Source organism: Mycetomoellerius zeteki, unplaced genomic scaffold (assembly GCF_001594055.1).
Source record: "Mycetomoellerius zeteki isolate Tzet28-1 unplaced genomic scaffold, Tzet1.0 scaffold324, whole genome shotgun sequence".
Classification (NCBI taxonomy): Eukaryota; Metazoa; Arthropoda; class Insecta; order Hymenoptera; family Formicidae; genus Mycetomoellerius; species Mycetomoellerius zeteki.
The window spans coordinates 133,056-156,256 of record NW_017257310.1 but is presented as its reverse complement, the minus strand read 5'-3'; the positions used below and the strand labels follow the sequence as shown (position 1 = coordinate 156,256).

At 36.7% G+C, this 23,201-nt stretch overlaps 3 protein-coding genes across 9 annotated transcripts; 2 read left to right on the top strand and 1 right to left on the bottom strand.

Moving 5' to 3' along the window:
- Nucleotides 1–241: 241 nt before the first annotated feature.
- LOC108725067 (uncharacterized) lies at nucleotides 242–13,480 on the top strand (the record flags this gene model as incomplete). Its single annotated transcript, XM_018451848.1, has 10 exons — nucleotides 242–587; nucleotides 1,355–1,520; nucleotides 2,198–2,338; nucleotides 2,999–3,120; nucleotides 3,312–8,906; nucleotides 9,381–9,777; nucleotides 11,356–11,766; nucleotides 12,436–12,640; nucleotides 12,738–12,917; nucleotides 13,219–13,480. Coding segments are annotated over 10 exons (7,749 nt in total), but the record flags the coding sequence as incomplete, so codon positions are not given.
- Nucleotides 13,481–14,453: 973 nt separating this feature from the next.
- LOC108725090 (dynactin subunit 3) lies at nucleotides 14,454–16,157 on the bottom strand. Its single transcript, XM_018451876.1, has 2 exons — nucleotides 15,992–16,157; nucleotides 14,454–15,096 (listed from the first exon to the last, which is right to left on the bottom strand). The coding sequence occupies exon 2, from the start codon at nucleotides 15,086–15,088 to the stop codon at nucleotides 14,519–14,521; it is 570 nt and encodes a 189-aa protein (XP_018307378.1). The 5' UTR covers nucleotides 15,089–15,096; nucleotides 15,992–16,157; the 3' UTR covers nucleotides 14,454–14,518.
- A 111-nt stretch (nucleotides 16,158–16,268) lies between these two features.
- On the top strand, nucleotides 16,269–22,016 carry Eb1 (microtubule-associated protein RP/EB family member 1). 7 transcript variants are annotated; one of them, XM_018451874.1, is made up of 8 exons: nucleotides 16,269–16,412; nucleotides 17,040–17,325; nucleotides 17,739–17,987; nucleotides 19,309–19,549; nucleotides 19,967–20,014; nucleotides 20,725–20,816; nucleotides 20,979–21,137; nucleotides 21,215–22,016. In XM_018451874.1, exons 2-8 carry the CDS (start codon nucleotides 17,059–17,061, stop codon nucleotides 21,281–21,283), a joined length of 1,125 nt encoding a protein of 374 aa, XP_018307376.1. In that variant the 5' UTR covers nucleotides 16,269–16,412; nucleotides 17,040–17,058; the 3' UTR covers nucleotides 21,284–22,016. The 7 variants fall into 7 exon arrangements, with proteins under 7 accessions (XP_018307376.1, XP_018307370.1, XP_018307375.1 ...); XM_018451868.1 differs by lacking the exon at nucleotides 17,739–17,987; XM_018451870.1 differs by lacking the exons at nucleotides 16,269–16,412; nucleotides 17,739–17,987 and adding an exon at nucleotides 16,439–16,457.
- The last annotated feature ends 1,185 nt before the right edge of the window (nucleotides 22,017–23,201 follow it).

Here is a 23,201-nt window from a genome sequence, read left to right as displayed (position 1 = left end):
ATGTCGAAGTGTGATCGCTAAAAATAACGTGTTAACAAATTTACTGCGTTTTAACTTTTTGTTATCTACTTAATGTATATCTATTTAATGAAATGAGTAATCTAATAATAAAATTATAGCAAAACTATAAGTTTAATAATCGAAACAGTTTAACGACGAATTCGTGATACATAAATCTGGCGATTTGATTACAGAAACGAGACGCATGACAGACGGATACCAGGTGGGCGTTATCAGGTCCGCCGGCACGGATAATCCGGCATTCGCCAACGAAGACGAGTGCGTCAGCGGTTCCAAGTTGGAGAACGGCGGCCAGCAGCAAGCGGCCTTGAACCAGGATCGCAAGTCCTCGGCGGACAGTGCGCCGGTAGAAAATGGCCACCAGCGATCTTTTATCTCCCAGCACTACGTCGAACCCATTAAGCCGAGCTCGGAGCCATGTTATAAAACGGAAACGAGAATTGAGGTGCCGGCCGATAACACGGAGAAGAGCGTGCCAGAATCGAAGCTCAACGGCGTCCACGGGAATGGCAATAATAACGACGCGAGTTTCCTTAACAACAGTGCTACGAGCGTACAGATCAACGGTGAGTTCAAATAATATCACGTATACGATATTCCGGTACTACATGGACACACTGAGGCTTGAATACGTTATATGAATACCTATGAACTTAAAATATTATGAGTAAGGGCATTTGATAAGATTAGAATTAGAAGTAGTCGCGCGCGCTTCTAAAAGACCGAGTTAACTGTACATTTCTAGTCACGTAAATATAATGTACGAATAGAAGGAAAAATACCACAAAAGAAACCGCTATAGAAAAGCTTATCATCTTCCATTACCGTCACCCGTAGGACACGATTTCAGTAAGAGCGATTTCAGTAAGAGACTTTCAATCGTTAATTACCGGCATTGGCATTACTACCGGTTTGTCGAGAAAAAGTCGTTCATGGCCGATAAAATCCCAGGAAGTATCGTATCCGGGACTTTTCATGGTGGATCCGTTGACACACGTCACGATTATTAACATATCCTGATCATCTTTCTCAATCTTTTAAAGTAACAACAGTAATATTTCTTATCTAAATTAAATTAAACCATCAATCTCTTCCTTTCATTAATTATTTGTTTACGTACCTCTTATTAACATACAATATCCTTATATTTCGTGTGAATTTGCTTCCCTCGTTACGCTATGCATGCAGCAGGAAACTCGGCCCTGTTTAGTCACATTACTATTTCGCGGAATGCGGTTTCTCTGCTGTTTCGTGTGTGACCGGAAAATGAAAACCGGTTGCTCCATACGCGTGGATGTACCTCGATGGTAAACGGTTTCCCGTTTTCCCATAGACTCCGGAAAGAAGGAACAGATCGAGGCCGTAAATTTGGAACTGGTCTCAATGAGGCCATACACGGGCAACAATATTCAAACAAAGGGTCAGGAAGCCTGCGAGGTACCAGCTGATCCTTACGAGGAATACTTCGTGCCGGTTAACGAGCATCGAAAATACATCAGGTAACGAGTTTGTCAAAGCGAACGTGTCTCTGACGCTTACGCATTCTTTATTTCATTTCTAGTTCCGCCTTCTAACTCTTATTTAACTATTTTTCGTAATTACCAGCCGAATATGCGAAAATTCGTCCGAATTTTAAAAACAGGGAACAAATTCAGAAAAAAGAGAAAAACGTACGTCCTTATAGGATCTTCCAATTATATATATGTACGGAATATCATGATCGTTTTTAAACAAGACTTTCTGTTATTGCTGTCAGATTTACAATGGAAGACCATTTTTACAAATACAAAAAGCTATATTGCGCACGATAAAGGGTTAACTACGTTATGAAAAGCGAGAGTTTGCCATATAAATTAAACATACCAACACTATCAGATCCTGGCGCGCAATAATTACATACGTCTCAATATCCATTTTAGAATAACCATACTGCTAGCACTATGTATGTCATAGAATTACGGTGAAAACGTCTAGAGAAAACACGTGTGTAGGATAGAAGTATATTTCTTAGAAAGAAGCGTACAAGTATTCCATTGCCGAGGGAATTGTCAGGCGATAGAGATATCTTAGCACCGTTTTTAGCTCCAGCCAATAGCACATAGAGCTTGGACAAGCTGCTGATCGAAAAGCCTCACATAGAGAGTTAGACGGTGTTTTCTGTTGTCACGGTACTTAGCAGGGGTCCCGAGGCCGAGGTTGAAACAACCGTAGCTGGAGTGCGTTTTGATTTGGGCCCCGGCGTCGGCCGCGAGGGACTCAGCCTGAGAGATCCCGCCGCCGGATTGGTCGACTATTCCCACTGGCTGACAGCCCTCAGGTACTTGACGGATGTTTTCGAGGGAAAAAAAAACAAAGAATACAGCTGGGAACTGTCTTACAATTAGTGGAATATACTTTAGGTATCTCTTAGGGGCACGCGGTCGCGTACTAACACGCTTATGCTATCAGTCCTCTCCCGAGTCGAATCGAATACGAAAATTTCTTCATAAAAATTGCACGTCCAAGAATTTACCCTTTGTTTCGTGTCCTATCGATACCGAGACATGGCTTCTCCAAATAAGAGAATCGATAACAATATAGATCGCAAAGATCGACACACATATTACCACTATAAACGTAGGAATCACCGTTGATTAACTGATCAGCATTAATCCCGAAATGTAGTACCGTAAACCAATCAAAACGCAAACCAAATCTCGCGACAGGTTATTCTTGTTCTCAAAATCTAATCGGAGATACTTAAGCAAGAAATGCGCGCGGCAGGGGCACTACACATGGTATATGATCCAGAGATTAGGCATTAGACTGGGTGCGACCAAGGAAGCTTTTAATCCCATTGGCTGGACATTGACGAAGGTTGCTAGGAATCGCATTACATGCGCAACGCTGTATAAATTACGCTTTTTGGGTTTAGGACAAGAAAGACGTTACATGCGATAGATTCATGTCTCTATGTCATAACGAAATTGTGTTGCAGGGGCGAGAAACTTTACGTTACGAAGGACAAAAGGTCTAGAAATTCATACTGGAGAAGAATGGCCTGGGGATGCGCGCTGTTGGTCATAGTAATTGCCGTAATCATCGCTATTTTGGCCGCAAGTAAGACGGGTTATCATTCTTTTAACTTTATAAGTTTTATTTTTACAAAACGTATATTATCCATAGCATAAAAAAATATACTATTCATACAGCAATATAAAAAAATATTATACATATATAAAATAAATTAGACCCTTTATAAGTATACAATAAAATTATTCCAAAATACAAATGTTGTGTCTTTATTTTAGCTGGTGTATTTCCAATATCAGCTACAGAACCCTTGGAGAACGTGGAAGAAAATAACACACGCCAATTTAACGAAGTGCAGACGGCTGGAAGTCGAGAATATGTGAAGGATCCGCCATTAAGTCCACCACCTTTAACTTCGACTTTTCCACCGTGGCCTACAACTGACGAAACGCTATTCGATATTGTACCAGACGCTCTGGATGGAACTTTGAGACTAGACGATTTTAATTGGAATGACGATTTTAGTGATATCAAATCTCGAGTATACAGACAAGTAAGCTCCGAGATAGAGGAACATCTAGGGAACATTCTTCGGCAAGCGGGCAGCACGTCTATAATCAAAGTATACGACATCAATAAGGAAGGAGAAATAAGATTCAGAATAAGTCATCCACCTCGGAATGCACCTGAAGAGAGTCAGGAATACATCGAAGATGTATTACGAAAAAATGGTAATATGATCGGAGAATATCACTTGAACAGACTTCATGTAGGAAAGCTTATTGATCAATGTGAACATGGCAATCTCGAGTGTACCGGAAACTGTAAATACGATTACCCTTCTGGCATATTTGTATGTATCTGCAAATTAGGAGAAATATTACATCATGATGGCAAAACTTGCGTGGATGATAGCGATTTGAGTAATGTCGAAATGGATGATGTAATGCCACAATCCAGCACGGAACCAATTGATGATTTTCAAGGCAGAAGCAGAGATCCAGGCGCGATAGACTTCGAACCCAGACATCCCAATACTTGGAAAAATACGGATTTCAAAACAGGTTCGGCAGAAACAGACACATCGACGGCGAAGTCTAAAACAAAAGATGTTAATCCTGAGCAATCTGACATATCAATAGAACAGCAGATTGAATTCACACCAACAACGAAACATTTAATTTTCAAGAATGATGATTCTGATTGGAATCATGAATATGTACATCATTCGAAGGAAACCACCATTGAAGCAGAGCCTCCTATTAAAGCCTCCCAAAAGCCTTATGCTGAACCAGAACCTACCGCTGGACCAGAACCTACCGCTGAATCAGAACCCACTGCTAAGCCAGAACCCAGTAGTGAGTCAGAATCCAGTGCTGAGCCAGAGCCCAGTGCTGAGCCAGAGCCCAGTGCTGAACCAGAACCCAGTGCTGAACCAGAACCCAGTGCTGAACCAGAACCCAGTGCTGAGCCAGAACCCAGTGCTGAGCCAGAACCCAGTGCTGAGCCAGAACCCAGTGCTGAGCCAGAACCAAATGCTGAGCCAGAACCCAATGCTGAGCCAGAACCCAGTGCTGAGCCAAAACCCAGTGCTGAGCCAAAACCCAGTGCTGAGCCAAAACCCAGTGCTGAGCCAGAGCCTACTATTTTACCAGAAATTACTGTTCCACCAGAACTCACCGTTAAACCAGAACCAGAACCTACATTAGAATCTACTGTACCAAATCCTGCTTCTGAACCAGAGCCCACTGCAAAACCAGAAATTACTCCTGAAGTCGAATCTACTATTGAAGCAGAATCTATTACTGAAAGAGAATCTACTGCAAAATTAGTGCCTGTTACAGAATCAACAACAACTATCCATGAAACAAACAGTGGGGTAAAATCAAAAACAGAGTCGCAACATTTAACAACAGAACCGTATTTAAAATCAAAAACTGAAATATCTGATCAACCTGAATTCTCTGTTAAACCGATATCTCATGATGATACTTCTGAATCATCTACACAGACATTACTTTCAGACGATGCTGGTACAACTAATGTATTCAAATCTCTTATTGATTTAACAGATAAAAGCAATAATTCCAAAAACGATGAAACTCCTATCACAACTGTAAAGCCTAATGAAAATCTAACAGACAATGATACATCCTCACAAGTAATACCTTTAACATCTAAAGATATCAATGATAATATAGATACTAAAACAACGACAATACAATCTCATAGTAAGAATGATGAAATTACTGAAAGTACAATTATCGAGGCCGGTCTTACTACCTTAAATTATAGAGATTTAAAACAAAATGGTGATGTAAATGTTATATCAGCCAGACCTGAGAATCATGAGAAATCAGTTACAGAACAGTTTACACAAAATCCTAATCTTCAAGAAGATAAAGAAAGTGACTCTACTACAAAAACAAATTTTGATGCAAATTTAAATAATATCCAAAGTAGTTCTGCGACTAGTGAACACGATTTAATAACAATGCAAAAATCAGACACCGATTTAAATGTTTTTGAACAAGTCAGTTTAACTACTGCAGCAACTACTGTGCCAGTCACATCAGTAAAAGAAAAAACAGAATCAATTACTAAATTCATGAATGACGATAGGCATTCATCGACAGGACATATCCATACAATAGAAATAAATGGCGTAAATAATAGAAACCCAGAAACAAATAATTATACTAAAGTACACGAGACAACTGCGATACCAGAGACTACTCCAAATGACATATTTACTCAACCAATACTTGGATACCGAGAAGAACTTGTACCCGAACCCGCGTTGCAACCAAATACACCAGATTCGAACGAGAAAAATGTCATCGAACATATGCCAACAACAATCTTCCCTAAAGTACCGGAACATTTTGCCCACAATGTCGAGCCACTCAGGGAACCTATCGTGAAATCAGCGGACGACGAACATATCATGTTGATACCAAAATCCGAGCAACCGGTAGAGATACATGCGATAATTCCACAACTCATTCCAGAACAAGCCACAAACAAATCTCTGAAGGCAGAAAATTCGACAACAAAAGGGAATAAATCTGTAGAAGATACAACCTCGATCGACTCATCTACAATGCGTACTAGTGAAAATATCGTTCATGCGAGCAATAATAAGCATGCGACACGATCCGATGAAATTCAAGAACATTCAACGAGTCATCCCCTCCACCCGGCAGTATTTCCAGAAAATTCGGTAGATCATTTCACAGGGAAGCCAGACGATCGACCGGCTGAAGATATGTCACCATTCTTACCGGATGTTCATAAAGAAAAGGAAAGTCTAAAGAAGCCACGCTTAGATAAGGACGAGCAAGACGGTCCTAATCCTTTTGAAACCCATATCGATGATGTTATAACGCATCGGCCATTAATACGTAACAATGCAGACAGAGTAAATGAAACCGAAACCAAAGATTTATTGAATGACGTTAATTCCAAGAATAATGAAAAGAAGGTAGATATCATGAAGGAAACACAGAACCATGAAATAAATACAGATGATATAGGCAACAGCACAAATACTAACAATATAGAATCTAAGATTCTGAATGTATCACATCAAAATAATACAGCGAAATCAGTCGACAATGACGGAACAAAAGGCATTACAGATCAGGAAAACGGTGGTTTCTCCGAAGATAAAGAATTGAAAGTGATCCCATTAGCAGTAGAAGATAAATCGGTAGATTCAATTTCTCAAACTACACTGCAACCTATAGATAAGAAAACAGAATCTGAAGTAACTTCCGCTGGAAAGAAAGTACAAGAAGTTGAAGGTATCACTATAGAAAGCGGTGTGACAAGTTCAGAGAAACTAGAAGAAAACGCTGTCGAAGATCATTACAACGATATTACGGATGAGGCTTTGTCAAAAGGGTATCGACACGATAATACCGGCATTCCGATTAAAGTTATAGAATCGTCCAAAAAAGCAGGTTTAAAGGACATTGACCCTGTAAAAATTTCTTATAATGGTCCTTATTCGTCGTTAACTACATTCGATGTCATAAAGAAAAAGGACGGAACGAACGAGAAGATATCTTCTGATACGACACAAAGTCCGATGGTTACAAAAACCGATGGCGTTGTAAACAATCAAATGGAAGATGGTAGATTGACCACACAAGAACCTGTGTTGCCTATAGAAATTCAACAGGAAATGTCCACGACAACCGACAAAGTTGAAATCACCACTGTAATCGATGACGGAAAACGTGAAGAGAACAATACGGAACCGCCGAATGTTGGTCAATCCGACGAGAAAGAAGCTGTTACAGCACAATTGACAACAACTCAAGCCACACTGGAAACTAAGACTACAGCTCAGATCCCAATCTTACCCGAGGAGTTGCAAACGACAGAAAGCGATATATTATCAACAACATTGAGTGAAGAGATACCGAGTGAAGACAAGAAAATGGACAAAACCGTTTCAACAGATGATGCTAACAATGCAACGAGAAAAAACGAAACGGAGAAGGAGAGTGCTGTTACACCCAGTAACGTAATGGATACATCGGAAAGAAGTATGGCAGCGACAACAATGTACGAGAGTAACGTCAGCTTAGGAACTGGCCGGAAAATAGAATATGATAAAAATGGACAGGTAATTGAAAGTGCGACGGAAAGCACAAGAATTGAGACTACTCCTATGATGTCCGCGACAGGAAAAGATATTGCAAGTGGCATAGAAGAAACCTCGCCTATGCCTAACGATGTCACCACCACGGAAGATGTCAGACCGGTCACGGAAATGCTGGACGACACGGAACCCATGATAGATTATAGAATATTGTTCACCACGGTTCCATCAAGATCGATATTACTTGATCCGGAATTATCTGAAGAGGCGCTCAGGGTGATACCACTGGAAAAGAGTCAGGAAAGCAAGAAAAAACCAATTGACAATAAGAAGGGATTTGACAAATACAAATACAAAAAAGAAAAAGACCTGAGTCTGGAGGATCAGAATGAAGACAACGTTTTAACGGAAAGGTTCGATCAGACTATACTTTCCCAAACGGAACCATCAACGATTACGACTACCTATCACGAGGAACTACATGACAGTGTGGTAAGCTCGGACATAGACCCGAATGTACCCAGGTTCACCGTGGCTGACAAGGAAGGCAACATCGTGCCCATATCGAAATGGAAAGATACAACGGCTAGAAGCGAAAATAAAGATGTGGTTGCAGAGACGAAGCCCAAAAATTATCCTAGCTTTATACCCGTGTCGGAAGAGATAATAGAGTCGGTACCAGTCACAGAGCCCTATGTAATCATGCGAAATTATACTCGTCCCATCATCATAATGAACGATGCGGAAAAAACGGCTGCAAATGAGACGATAGTCGAAGGTCAAACTAATGCAAGAGCAAACGAAACGACTGAGCAAAACGCCACCTTTTTTTCGGATCAAGTATTCAGCGACCACGAAGAAGCGAAAGTAGATCACGTTACGGAAGAGTCGACTACGCAAACTTCAACATTGGAGGTGGAAATCGAGAATACCACCGCTAGCAGTCCTTCGGAATTTCCGTTTCCTGGAAATTTTTCGAAATGCTCCACAGGTCAATTTCAATGCGTTAATGGAACGTCTAGGAATGGTGCGTATTGCATACCACAGTCCGCCAAATGCGACTCCGAAAATGATTGTTCCGACGGCTCGGATGAGTGGAACTGCACAGCAGAAGGTTGTTCGAGTAACTTCCGCTGCGCTAATGGACATTGCCTGAAGAGACACCTTGTTTGCAACAAGATCATGGATTGCGACAACGGCAGCGACGAACATAACTGTGAAAATTGGCAGTGCCAGTCTGATGAATTTAAATGCCTAAGCGGTAAGTATTGAATACAGTTGATATGTAAAACGATATGCAAGAGTAGTAATAGAATGATCCCAGTGAACACGAAGTTACATATAACGTACCTGTTAGTTATAATTTTCTACTCAACAATATAACCGTGATATAACACGTGTGTTATGTTACAGTTATATTGTATTATTGAGTGGGAAATTACAACTAACAGATACGTTACATGTAACTTGTGTTCATTGGAATAATAGAAAGTAATAAAGTCTAAATTCTTGATTGTTTAATTGTTAAGACACTTTCAACAGCTGTTTAATTTTGAATGAAATATTAGTAGAATTTTATTACATATATATATATATATATATACGAAGAGATTTAATAAATCTTGAGCATATCGCTAACGAATAATAAAATTTAATTATATCACAATGATTGAGATATTTTAAATAATAATCCTTATCAGAATCACGATAGAATTATGAAATTTTACGATCGTAGGAAGATGCATTCCGGGATTATGGCGGTGCGATGGTCGGCCCGATTGCGAAGAACATCAGGACGAGTACAATTGCGCGGAAACTTGCGGGAACAATGAGTATCTGTGCCCAACGGAAAAATGGTGTATCCCACAAGCGTGGCATTGCAACGGAGTTGCCGATTGCATTAATGGGGAAGACGAAAAGTTATGCGACTGTGCCCTAGATCAATTCAAGTGTCAAACCGGTGGATGCATCCCCCGGAACAAAGTCTGCGACGGCATCGAGAACTGTCCGGATTATTCGGACGAATGGAGTTGCCTAATCGCCAATATTACTGGGGATCGAAATCTCACTAACGCGGAAACGGATAGCAACACGGCGAGCGAAGCGAATCGCGTGCCATTTTTGAAGATAAGGTATTTAGATCGTACCAAATAAATATAATAAATCAATTGTTTATCTTTCTGATTTCTGAATTATCGTTATCAATTCGAAACCACGAATCAATAACGTACTATTTTAGGCGATTTTTAGCGTGCTTCTAGTATAGCAACCAAAAGCAACCGCGGTTGGGGCTATCTTTGTCTTCTGATCCCTGAAAACGAAGCCTTAGTCGCGGTTGCTTTTGGTCGCTATACTAAAAGCATGCCAAAAATCACCTTTTATTAAAGAAAGAAAAAAAATAGTTCAATAAAATGTGCAAGCCTCTGCAGTTGTTGGTGCGTAAAGAAGTCAAATCAATAATTGAAACTTAAAATATTATCCAATATATTATATAAAAACGTACAAACGTTTCAATCTTGAATATGGATCCTCTTCAATATAACAGTCAAAAAAGTATAGTATTAAAAAGGTGAATAGGCTGTGATCTCTCTTCCTGACAGCCTCTCATTGTTGAAAGAGTCAAATAATAAGTCTGTTCGCGTTGCATTAAATCCCCAAATATTTTTGCACTTAAAATGAGATATGTAGATATATTTTTAGCCTTCAAAAGAAAGAAAGCGAAGATGCCGAGTGGCAAAAGTGAAAGCAACGCAAACAGACCTAATAAAACGACGATCAAAGTGAAAAAATAAAGCAAGAAGAGAGATTACGCCTTCCAAAGTGATGTAAAACCCCAAGTAGCACACAGCACCTACATGACGTTAAAAAAGTGTATATAAGCGCTTTTATAGCACTTTGCAGGCGCTGCTATGCTACTTGAGATGTAACAAGAAAAAATAGTTATAAATAGTCATTTTAAAAAATCTTAATACTTTTCACAAAATGAATTAATAAGTGTATTAATAAGTATAATTTTTTAAAATTATAAAGACGTATGCTTATACGAGCGTCGTTTGAAAAATTTTGAGTCTCAACATGAAGATGGCATTTATACTCGTCAAAACTATTCTGGTATACATGCTTTGAAAGATATCTGTGAAAATTGTAGCCATTACGCTCAGTTGTTGTTCTACAGTCATTTGTGCCTGTAGCCATTATGGACGCTCAGTTGTTGTTCTACAATCATTTGTGCTAGTCGATGTAAGCGATTTTGTAAAAATGGGAAAAATCGAATATACATTTTCAAGGCTCTGTTGGAGCGGTTTAAGCGAAACGAGTCGGATTTTTTGCGTCGATTAATAACTGTTGATAAAACTTGGATCTACTATTTCACTCCTGAGACGAAGGAACGGTCAAAACAATGGATTACATCCATAGAAGCCTATTTTGCAGAGCAAAACGCCAACTATTATTTGAATAAATTAAAGGGATGGGAGCATCGCTGGGAAAAGTGTATCGATTTAAAAGGAGATTATGTTGAAAAATAAAACTGAATTTGACCGAAAAAATACTTGTTTCTATGTTAGGCTCAAAACTTCAAACGACCGTCGCATAAATAAACAAAAGTTCTTTAAAATGTTGGAAAACAATGAAAATAAATATTCTAAAAATTAATAATAAGTATTCCATACTGCTTTGCAATATAAAAGAGATATAAAATTTCTATCCAGACAATATGACGGCGACTATCAACTAGTCTGCTCGGACGGGTGGAGCGAAGAATTTAGCGATTCCTATTGTCAAGCTTTGGGATTCGCCGGATCTGACGAGACACTCGAATCATTCGCGTGGGATAGAAGCCAGAAAATCCTAAGACTGAAGACAAATCCTAATTATCGCCTGCCGCTAGTCACGAACTTAGAGGAAGTGGGATTCTGCGTCTCAGACAAGGTCATGCAAGTGTCGTGTCAGGAATTCACTTGTGGTCTGCATTATGCAGAGGAATCGACCGCAAGATTGACAGATCCTCCTGAGCGATGGTCTAGTACGGCCTTGTTGAAGAAATCAGAAGAAGGGACCGTTTGTACAGCCAGTATAATCGGCCCTATGCACGCTCTAACTAGTTATTCCTGCATCTATAGGTAATTTTATACAGAAATGACTGTACGAATTTATTTACAAAGAGCAGATAAATCATAAAAGATTAAAAATGCGTAACGTTTTCTTAATCCTTGACGTAAAAAAATTTTTATAAAAAATACAGAAAAATTACATAGATTGACACAAGATATCTTGGAAATTCTTAATTTTTCGTAGATATTCGTAGTAAGACATAAATGAGATTTGTCTGTCTTAGGCCGGAATCAGATTACACATTGAAGATTGAGATTGAAGATTGAAACATTGAAATTTGACCAATCAAAACAATAAGAGTGAAAATTCCTTTGTCCTCATTGGTCAAATCTTCAATCTTCAATCTCAATCTTTAATGTGGTGTAGTCTGATTCTGACTTTAAAAATTCTTAGTTTTTCTTAGATATTCATAATTGGACGTAGAGTGGCGTTGTTTGAGGGCAGAGGATTTCTTGGTTTTTCAAACAAACGATGCCACTCTACGTCTCATTATGAATATATATACAATATAAAAAACTAAAAATTTGTGAGATATTGTCTCAATTTACGCAGTTTTTCGTACAAATTTTTCCGCCAGGAATCTTATCATTTTATTTCGATTTATAAAATAGAACATTTCATTTTTAACATAATATGTAACACATTATTGTTAATATAATTTTTTACACTTGATCCAGTAGACACAAGGAAAACAATGGATGGCAGCTTTTCACCAATGGAAATATGTTAAAAGAAAACGCCGTTAAAAATATCATCCCCTATCCTCGAGTGAAATATAATCAGTTCCTGTACAATAACGACATCGCTCTAATCGAATTAAGAGAGCCGTTGGTATTTTCCAGAAACGTTAGCGCCATATGTCTTCCTAGACAGCCTATCCAGGTATACTTTCGATTAAATTTTCTGATAAGGCTATGCATAGCTAATTGTTGTTTAATTAACACATTCCTGATCTCTATATAACGTGATGATTTTTCAGTCGGAACAGATTTGCGTAACGGTAGGATGGGCATTCCCTAGGAACGGGGAAATGAATTTACAACAATATCTCAAATTCATACCTCTTCCGTTTAATGATTCCGATAAGTGTAACGCCACGAGTCATTATGCAGGATTCATCACGAAATACGATATATGCATGGATAAAATCCCTTGTTACGTAAGTTTGGCAAAAAATGCAATATTCACATTTCTATAATTATTTTAAAGAAATAATAAAACTTTTAAGACACTTCTGCGAATATATTCATCTCTTTAAATAATTGTATTCAATTAATTTTCATTGTAATTATAAAATATGCACCATTATATATATATATATATCACATAAATCGTAAATAAGCAAAAAGTTTAACTTCAAAAATTAATTGAAAAATATATGCAATATTAACAAATTATTAAAAACGTAATATTAATGCATTGAGAAATTACATATTAATGATAAATCAATTTGTTTTTAGAATGACGAAGGAACGCCACTGATGTGTGCCAGTGAATCGCAGGGTGCTCCGGGAAGATGGGAAATCCAGGGATTACTAAGTCATCGTAAAGAATGCTTGGGAAGTCATCCAACAATTTACTCGAGTTTGGAACCAGCGCTCCCGTGGTTGCGCGAAACAGTGCCAGCTTTGCAGACGCAAAGCTAAATCATTGTCATAACAATTTATCGAAGATAAAGAAGCCGGTACTTCATCTTAGACAAGAGAATCACAGTTTTAATAAGAAAAAAATTGTAATTCTATATACAGTAAAACTATGACAGAAGAAAAATTCGAATAGATCCCTAATTTTCTTTGTGCTTAAAAGTCCGTATTCATTTACTTTCGCGTCTCTTCTCTTTTTCCAATTTTAATGTTCCTATTGATAGCACGAAAGGTATTTTAATAATTCTCGAATATCGCAACAGCGATGAGTTATCATAAGAAAAACTTAAGTGCCTTTATTGTTACACGACAGATCGCAGGGAGAGCGAAAAACTCTTCGAGAATTATGACATTCGTAATGTACGAGAATTATGACACTTGTAATGAAAATCAAAGACAAAATTATACCGACTTATAATTAAGGAATCATTATGTAAATATTGTATAAAGTAATTGTTTATTATGGATAATGTGGTATAAGAATTTATTAGTTTAACGGGTCTCTTAAAGATACTCTTTCTACATTCTTGCATTCAAAATTACTACTTATTGCTATTTACACAAAATTATTGCCCCACTTGAATTAAAAAATAATTTTTGTGATATATTTTGGATATTTCCAGTACACCTTATATACATCAATTAATAAGATATAAGGATACCTATCCAATTATTTAATATGAGAGACCGATACATATGCATGTCCGATTACATACGAATCAATAGTTTGTCTCAGAGATCCTAAATAAGGATTTCTGAAATGAACAATGGATACAATTAAGCAATAGATAGGATAAATGTATATAATATATAACTATTTTTTAAAATACATTGTTATAGATTAAACAACAAAGTATGTTTACATATATACGTAGTCATTGATGTGAATGCGTATTTTTATATATTTCGAGTAAAAATGATAAATAAATGTATTTTAAACAATCCTGATATTTTCTTTCATCACGGACCAATCGCTTTTAAAATCCTTCTCTATAATAAATAAGTTAAAAGATAAACGATAAAAATGATTTTGCACTATAAAAAAATCGAAGCAACAACTTGTATTAAAACATAATATAAATTAATCGATATTTAAATAAACCGAACAATTATCTCGTTAATCATCTGTCTGTTTCTTCGGCTTAGCTGCTACTTCTGCAGCTGTAATTGCATTATCTAAAATAATTAATGATTCCGATATACTATTTATAACTGCGTTATATTTAGACAGCAGATCATGTACATGAGCATCCAACTCTTTGGAATCTTCGTAAGCTTCGAGATACGACAGTGACAATTTGTTAAGTGTATTATTTAATTCAGGCGCATCTTTGATACGCTCTGATTCTAACACAGGCATGAGTTCCTGCACTTTGTTTATCATATTGTAGTTTTCCATAATCTCTGGCTCCATTGTCAACAACAGCTGTGCTTTGGCGCTCATGGGTATATCAACGTCTTCACAAGTAGGCTCCAAGTAGCCATTTAACTCCGGCAAACGTTTGATAAGCGCGTTCGGTTTTTCTCTGCCTGACAATGCCGAGCTGATTAATGAATTGACGTCTGTGAGTCGATCGATAATAGCGTTTGGTGGTGCAGGATCATCGATATTCATCATCTTGCCAAGTCCATACACTTGTTTCTCTAAATTAGCAATTCTGTCTTCTAGCAACTTGACAGATGACATTTCGAGAGCTAAAATACAAAAGCATGGACCCTTGTACAAATCACCATTAAAGATCTATAATTAGAGCTCTTTGCTTCCTGTTTCTTGTTTTTTATCACTTCTTATCTAATCTACAATGTACTCCTTGCTTCTTGTTTCTTGCTTTTTATTTCTTGCTCTTTTCTTCCTTTTTATGATTTTTTTACACTTCAATTTGATTTCTTGTCATATGTTTCTTGTCTCTTCAAAAATTCGTCAACTTTCATGTTTATCTCATGCAACAGAAAATGAAGAAATAGGATAATAAACAAAAAAAAACAAGAACTAAAAGGTGGTAAAAAGCAAGAGACAGGAAGTAAAAAGATTAAACATGGTAGATTAGACTTTCATACCTTGCCTCTTAAACTGTTTCTTTGTTTTTTGTTGCTTTGAAAGAAAACATTGAAAGAGATAAGAAACACGTGATAACACGATTGTGAATAAAATCAACAAACAAAGAAGAAAAAAAGCAAAAAACAGGAAGCAAAGAGCACATTATAGATTAGATGCTTCAAAATACTATAGACAAATGAGTCAGAAGATGCATGTACGAGTCAATTATTCCGATCTTTATTACCCTTAAAATTTATCTCTGCAATTTATGCAAACAATTAAAATAGCACTCCTTGTTAATTAATTAAATTTGTTTAAAAAACTAAATTGCATTAATGTGATCGTTCACTGATAGCATATATTTACACAGTTTTAATGTATACAGAGTAAAATCTTCCTCGGAGAGGATGTTTTGGAATGTAGCCTCAGCAAACAGCTATTTTCAATAAACGGTCAATCAGCAAAGAACATAAAAAATTTAACTTACGGAAAATTCCTATAAATTACACAATATGTAATACATATAATATTGTCGATAACTGAACCACTTACTTGTCGGCAAAAATCCAAGTAAAACAAAGCCAGAGTAAATTTGACAGAAGTCAACAAAGGTTGGAGGTTATTTTGACGCGTGGGTGGGGAAACTAGTAAGACATAGGGAAAAATATTGGAAAGAGTATTGGTAAGTCACTAGTCGGAGAAACGGCATTCTGGTGATATCGCCGTTTTTCCCACAGTGATCCCAGTTGCTCTCCTAACTTTCTCTCTGCTTCGGGCCGCTTCCGGGCTGCTCCGAGAGTTGGCTATCTATTTTCTCAGGTGATCCGTGCCGCCACGCCAGCCAATCGCGCTCGAAGAAACCGTTACGAGTTTCCGTTGTGTATGCGTGTTTGAACGATCTAGTGCACATTTGTCATCTGCGTGCTGTGAACCACTCCCGTGTGCGGTGTTACCCGTGTTTTCGCGATCCTCGGGGTAAGTTGTGCACGGAATTCGTGGCGAACTGCGCCCTTGCGAGGTACGCGACCGAAGGAGGCGGATCAACGAGCGGGCGACGACGGTGGCAGGTCGCACGAGGTCACCCGAGCGGCGATCGCGTGCACCGAAATCGCGAGAATAAAGAATGCCGAATATGTCGACCCCGACAGTTTCGTTAGCAAAAAAAAAAAAGCGAATGGAATGCCGTCCGTCCCGGGATCTCCTAGAGTTCGCTCGTATTATTCGAGATCCCGCCCGTTGACTTTATTTATATCGGACAACGCGCCGAATTGCAATTTGCATGCAATCGCGATTTTAACATTCCTCTAGGGACTGATAATAAATCGTGATAACCTGCTCCTATGTTCATTTCTATACCAGTGTAGATTAACTTTAATCTCGGTCTAACTTACCTTTTATCTCCTTTTAGTTTCAAGGAACAGGAAAAGATAAAAAAAATATAAGTGAAACCGAGATTAGAGTTAATCTACATTGGTAAAATGGACATCAGAACTTACGACTGATTATGGCTCGTTGCTATGCTAGCGTCTTGTTATTAAGTCGCTTGGGATTGCTAAAATATGCTAATACTTCAACACCTAATCTATTCTATTCCTTCCAGTTAAAGCAAACGGAGCAACATGGCTGTTAACGTGTACGCTACAAACATGACGTCGGACAATCTCAGTCGCCACGACATGCTGGCGTGGGTGAACGACTGTCTGCAATCTTCGTTTACCAAGATCGAAGAGCTCTGCACTGGAGCAGTCTATTGTCAGTTCATGGACATGCTCTTCCCAGGCAGTGTACCTTTGAAAAGGGTCAAGTTCAAGACCAATCTGGAACACGAGTATATACAGAATTTCAAAATTCTCCAAGGTGGCTTCAAAAAGATGAATGTGGATAAGGTAAGAAACTTTTGCTTTCTCTTCCCGTTAGCTCTGACAAAATTGCTTTAAAAACAGTAAATAGGTTTGTTCACGTTGCTTGTTCTTATTGTACTTAGCGTCTTCGCTTTCTCTCTCCTCAATGCCTTAACTTATATTTATCTCATTTTGAATACAAACATTTTGAGAGATTTTAAGCAACGCGAACAGACCTAATATGTGACAAGAGACTTATCCATAAGAATAATTTTTATCCATAAAATGATTAAAATCCATAAAGATGATTTTAGACAAATATATAAAAGGTAAGCCGTTGCGATACGCGCGATATAAACTGCGATGTTACTTCAAGATCGCATTGCCCCGCATGTAATAGCATAACTTTGTGCGAGGCTGGATGAAATCATAATGATACGACCATGGAAATGGTTCAGGTAATACCAGTGGACAAGCTGATAAAAGGACGCTTTCAAGATAACTTTGAGTTTCTACAGTGGTTCAAAAAGTTTTTTGACGCAAATTACGACGGACGTGAATATGACGCTTACGACGCGCGCGGCTGCATACCGCTAGGTTCTGGCGTGGACGGAACGCACACTTTATCGAATCCCCAGTTGGTACCTTTGCCACCACAATCGAAACAGCCGCAAATGCAACAAAGACATATACAGCAACGTACCATCGTCCCGCGGCAGCAACAGGGTATTGTTGCAGTCTCGATTTTACATGGCTGCTTCTTGCATGTGTTGTATGTTTAGATAATGATATTTTGCAAGAGCGACACTACACGTGTACAAGCACATGCACATGCAATTTATAGTGCAATATTATATCTCAATTTATTTGAGCCACGTTATTTTAAATCTGTGTGCATAAACATGTTACAAGCTATTTTTACAATGTTACATGCAAACACGCATACTTCACGTTACATGCACTCTTTAGTTTTACATGTCATTCAGATTTGAAAATCTAATGCAGAAATCAGTCTAGTCAATAGAAGCTGTATAGAGAAATATGTTACGTATATTTTAATGTATATATAAATTATCTATTGATGTATAATGTTAAAATAATTCTCATATATATATATACATATATATATATATATAAGGTAAATCTTAATAGTTATACTAACGTTTTATCATGAGAAATGAATATTTTACTCTCTTAGGTGTAGTCCTTTATGCTCTTTTCAGCTGCAGTCGGTAATTCATCTCCCATGGTAAAACGTTGGTACAGTTATTAATATTCACCCTATAGATTATAGCTGATATTCATTCAGGGCGGTATTCGTAGTCCGTTCTTATTTCGAGACTGTCCTAAGTAATGCCTCAAGACGCTAATACGATCCTCTGATTGGTTCGTGACTTCTTAAGGGCCTTAGCAGAAAGCTGACTTATAATCTTAAGACAGTGTCTTATGACTTAAGTCTTATGTCTATAGTAATGCACAAGAACTGTCTTATGACTTAGGTTTTAAAAGCACCTCGTATTTATACACCTTTTAAGACATAAGTCATAAGATAGTTCTTATGTCTTATAGATTATAAGTCAGCCTTTCTGCTACGGTCCTAAGACTGTACTTAAGATAATCTTGAATATAAGATCTGACTATGAATACCGGCCATAGTCTATTCTTATTGCAAGACTGTCTTAAGTAATGTCTTAAAACGGTTCTCTGGTTCATGACATCTTGAGACTGTACTTAAAACAGTCTTAAATATAAGAATCAATTATAAGAATACTAGTTTATGTATGATATATAGATAATAGATGTATACATAGATTAGGATGTTAATTGTTTCACGTTTTATCCTGATTTTGTACAGAGCGATAGGAAGAGTTCCAGTAGTGTTTATTTTAAATAATATCTTAAGGGAATTATTTTCTAATATTAAAATCGATTAATTTTAATATAGAACCGTGTTCATTTGAGATTCGTTTATATATAATTTTGTTTTATTTTCTTTTGTTGCACACGTCTTCCACTCCTCCTTTGCAGATTGTGCCAATAGATAGGCTGGTGAAAGGCAGGTTCCAAGACAACTTTGAGTTTTTGCAATGGTTCAAGAAATTCTTTGATGCAAACTACTCGGGAGCAGATCCGTATGATGCGCTTGCTATGCGAGGAGGAGAGCCTATGGGTAGTGGCGGAAGTAATGCACCACGTGGTGGTTCTAACGTGAAACGTACTTCTCCACGCGACACAATAAGTTCGACTAAACCGGCTCCTCGTACTACTGGTACATCATTTAATAACTTTACTCTTTGATGCAAAAAATTTTGAATTTTAACAATCATTAAAAAGAATGAAATCTCATAATATGAAGAGAGAATAGGTTTTTTTACAAATACAATTTGAAACTTGTACGTTAACACAGATTTTGTACTAATCAATAATTGATATTGACTTGATTGGTTGATTATCCTTTGATACATGAAAATCTGGCTGATCTTATATAGCAGGCAAGGTAAATATAGAATAAATACCAAGTCAGTAGGGGGATTAAACGATCTAACAAATCTATCCTGTAATTTTATAATAAGGGATCCATGATATCAATTGACATACTTCTCCTTGTTAAATATTTCAACAGGAGTTTCAATTATGGGTTATTGCATAATATCCCTCAATAACTTGAAATAAAATTTGCCTTTAGGTGAGGGACATCCATCTACCATGCGTGCAGATAGTACAAACTCTTTAGGTGAAATTTAATATCTCTTTTTGTTTTTAACTCTCGTTACTTGTATTTTGCTTCTCTAGCTCCGTATATGTTTTAATACTGAGGTATATGAGGAAAGTATAGAGTAAATTATGTGTGTGTAGTTTTTGTATTCATTGATCAAAATATTTGAATGAGTTTTATTAATACTGATTATCGCAGTTTATGAAAAAATGGTTATTAAGATAGGAAAATTTGGAAAGTGACACATAACTAAGAATGAGATGTGTAATTACAATATATTGTTCCCTCACTCTGATACAAGTACTATAATTTCCACTAATTTATAATAATCGTCTATGTCACTACTATTTTATAATGATTGTCACTATCAAAATTTACACTATATTATTATACAAGTTAATAAGAGAGGATCACATTTCTTAGCACTTGCCTTGCAATTTTCTTTTATTATAAGATATAAAGATTTTATTTCTATATACATATATTTCTGTAAAATTTATTTATTACGATTGTAAAATACACATATCGTGCATGATTTTGAACTGTATTTCTGCATGCCTTGTTTTGCTTGCACAAAATAGCTTGTATATTTTTATATATTTAAGTAGCTTTGGTAATTTTTAAACAAATCACAAAAAAATATTCTAATTTATGTTACAGAAATATAAATACTTACTTATGATTTTAAGGTAGTATTTTAAAATAATGTATTTTTATTCTTTATCTAGTAAATAAAGTTCAGCAGCCGTACCGTGCGCCTCCCAAAAACACAGTTGGCAATCGTGGTGATAACGGAAAAATTGAGGAACTTAGTGCGCAGGTATTGTATAATATCATATTTTATTCAATAGACATTTATAACAATAAATATTTTTTTATGTACCTTTCAACAAAAATTAATGAAATATGTACAAAACAATAAAGTTGGAGTCTTTAGTTCAACTAATTGTCATTGCTTTTATCGTTTAATGAAATATTTTAGTTGGTTGAACTGAAAATGTCAGTCGAAGGTCTGGAAAAGGAGAGAGATTTCTATTTTGGAAAATTACGTGACATAGAAGTCATGTGCCAAGACTGCGACAATGGCGGTGATCCTCCACCTATTGTACAGAAAATTTTAGAAGTCCTTTATGCAACAGAGGTAATTTATATAATTATTCTGCAATTCTAAGAATTCACTCGAATAAATGTTTTTATTTTCTATTCATCTTTTTTCAGGATGGTTTTGCACCACCTGAGGAATTGGAAGGTGACGGACTTGCGCCTGATGACGAGGAGGAATATTAACCTTTTTTATTTACGGATGTAATCGAAATGAACAACAGCAAATTATCCAAGTGCGTTTCAGTTTATCATGCCTGTGAGCCAGTATCATTACCCCTTGCATAATTATTACATAAGCTGTTTTACATGAGCAAATTCAACAGTTTTTGCGCGGATTGTGCATACATTTTGTTAATAAAGTTCACTGAAATCATTAAGATTCGCACAACATTAGAATAGACTTAAGTTGAGTAGTGCACTTGAATAACTTGTTCTTTATTGGCCGTTGCTAAAAGAGGGAAAGAAATGGAGAAAATTAGAGGAAGAAAATCAACTAGTAATCTATCACAAATTATTGCAATTCCTTATAGCGTTAAAATGGTAGAGTTCCGAAGATCAATGGCTCTCGAATTGCCTCAAAAATTTATGTAGATACCGATGCCTATTAATGTTATCTGCATCCGTACTGTTACGTAGCGACTTACGTTAACTACACATTTTTTTAATGCGTGAGTGTTTTGTTTGTAATTGTATTAAGTTTGATCGATAATGAATCACGAAGCCCCCATCAACAATTTTGCCTTTTGAAATCTATTTATAGTCATCTAAAATGTTAGTCCTATTGAGGAGTTCAAACAAAAGCTGCTCAATTTGTTCCAGTCGTTTTCTATGTGCAATATGGCCCATGCATTCAATAGTTTCGTGTGAAACAATAGATTTTCATCGTCAGCAAAATAATTTGGATATACATAATATTAATAATTAAAATTCAATTCTGCTTTGATATTCTATCTGCGTCTTATCAACATAGAAACTACTGCATAACATATTTGTAAGAACATAAACACCACGTGCATATAGTCCAGATATTTTGATTTCAATAAATTAAACAGTGTGCGCTTCGTGAAGGCAGATTGCGAGACAAAATGGTACGCTTATGCACTCGATTACTGACTTACAAAGATATGAAAAACTTAAAGTTAGAGCTGATATTGAAAGATTCATCTATTAATGTTTACCCCGTACAAATCGATTTTAGAAAAGAACCGATCATGTTTGCATCTCCATGACAGTCTCTCGAGATATAAAATGGCCTTAAAACGCGGTGAATTTGAGAGAGAGAGAGAGAGAGAAGTATACTCAGAATCGCACGAATAAACGCGAAATGTTTTTTTCAATTATATCGTACAGGCACCGTCAATTATGGCGCTGCTATCTCATTTTCGTAAAAAAAGTTTGTAAAATCTACGTTCCGAGAACGGACGAATGAGAGGGACAACGAGTGAAAGGGTTACGGCATGTAGACGTTTTGCGAACGCTTACGTGTTTTTGACATGTGTGTGTGTGCTTTCAATATTATATTGGTTTTGACAGTCGAGATCAACATTGGATTGTAAATGCGTCATAATCGAATTAATTTAAGCGAGAAGCGTCGATTATCGTGACATAATTGTCTAGAATGTAATTTGCATTACGTGCTACGTCTTTAATAAGTTCCAGCAAAGAAGAATACAGTTTAGCTTGCGCTCTGTTCATCGCTCTGTATGCGCGCATATGTGCTTCAAAATTTAAAATTTTAATGCCGATATAATAAACGTTTAATAAAATCGACTCGATTGTTTTCGAATCCTCGAATGTATTCGAATATTTCGATATACTTGGTGCGCAGTGAAAATAACCTATGTAATTATAATTTTTTAATTGAAATTCGCGCGAGAGAAGGTCATACGAGAAAGAAAGAGAGAAAAGCCTTGAATAATGCTAAATTACAATCGTGTAATTATCTAGTAGAATTAGAACCGTGTAAGAAACAAAGCTGTCTATCAGATAAATTATCCGTTGTAAAAAATTAATTTTGATGTAGACACATAATGTAATAAATGGGGCATAATTTTTTTTCATATATTATTGCAAGATGTATATTAGGGATATAAAGTATATA

What these genes read in the sequence shown, in the direction of transcription:
- Eb1 (XM_018451874.1), top strand. Translation starts at nt 17,059, where the DNA reads ATGGCTGTTAACGTGTACGCTACAAACATGACGTCGGACAATCTCAGT. An exon ending in AGATAGTACAAACTCTTTAG is followed by an intron (nt 20,015 to 20,724) that starts GTGAAATTTAAT and finishes TTCTTTATCTAG; the next exon opens with TAAATAAAGTTCAGCAGCCG. An exon ending in AAGTCCTTTATGCAACAGAG is followed by an intron (nt 21,138 to 21,214) that starts GTAATTTATATA and finishes ATCTTTTTTCAG; the next exon opens with GATGGTTTTGCACCACCTGA.
- LOC108725090 (XM_018451876.1), bottom strand. Translation starts at nt 15,088, where the DNA reads ATGTCATCTGTCAAGTTGCTAGAAGACAGAATTGCTAATTTAGAGAAA.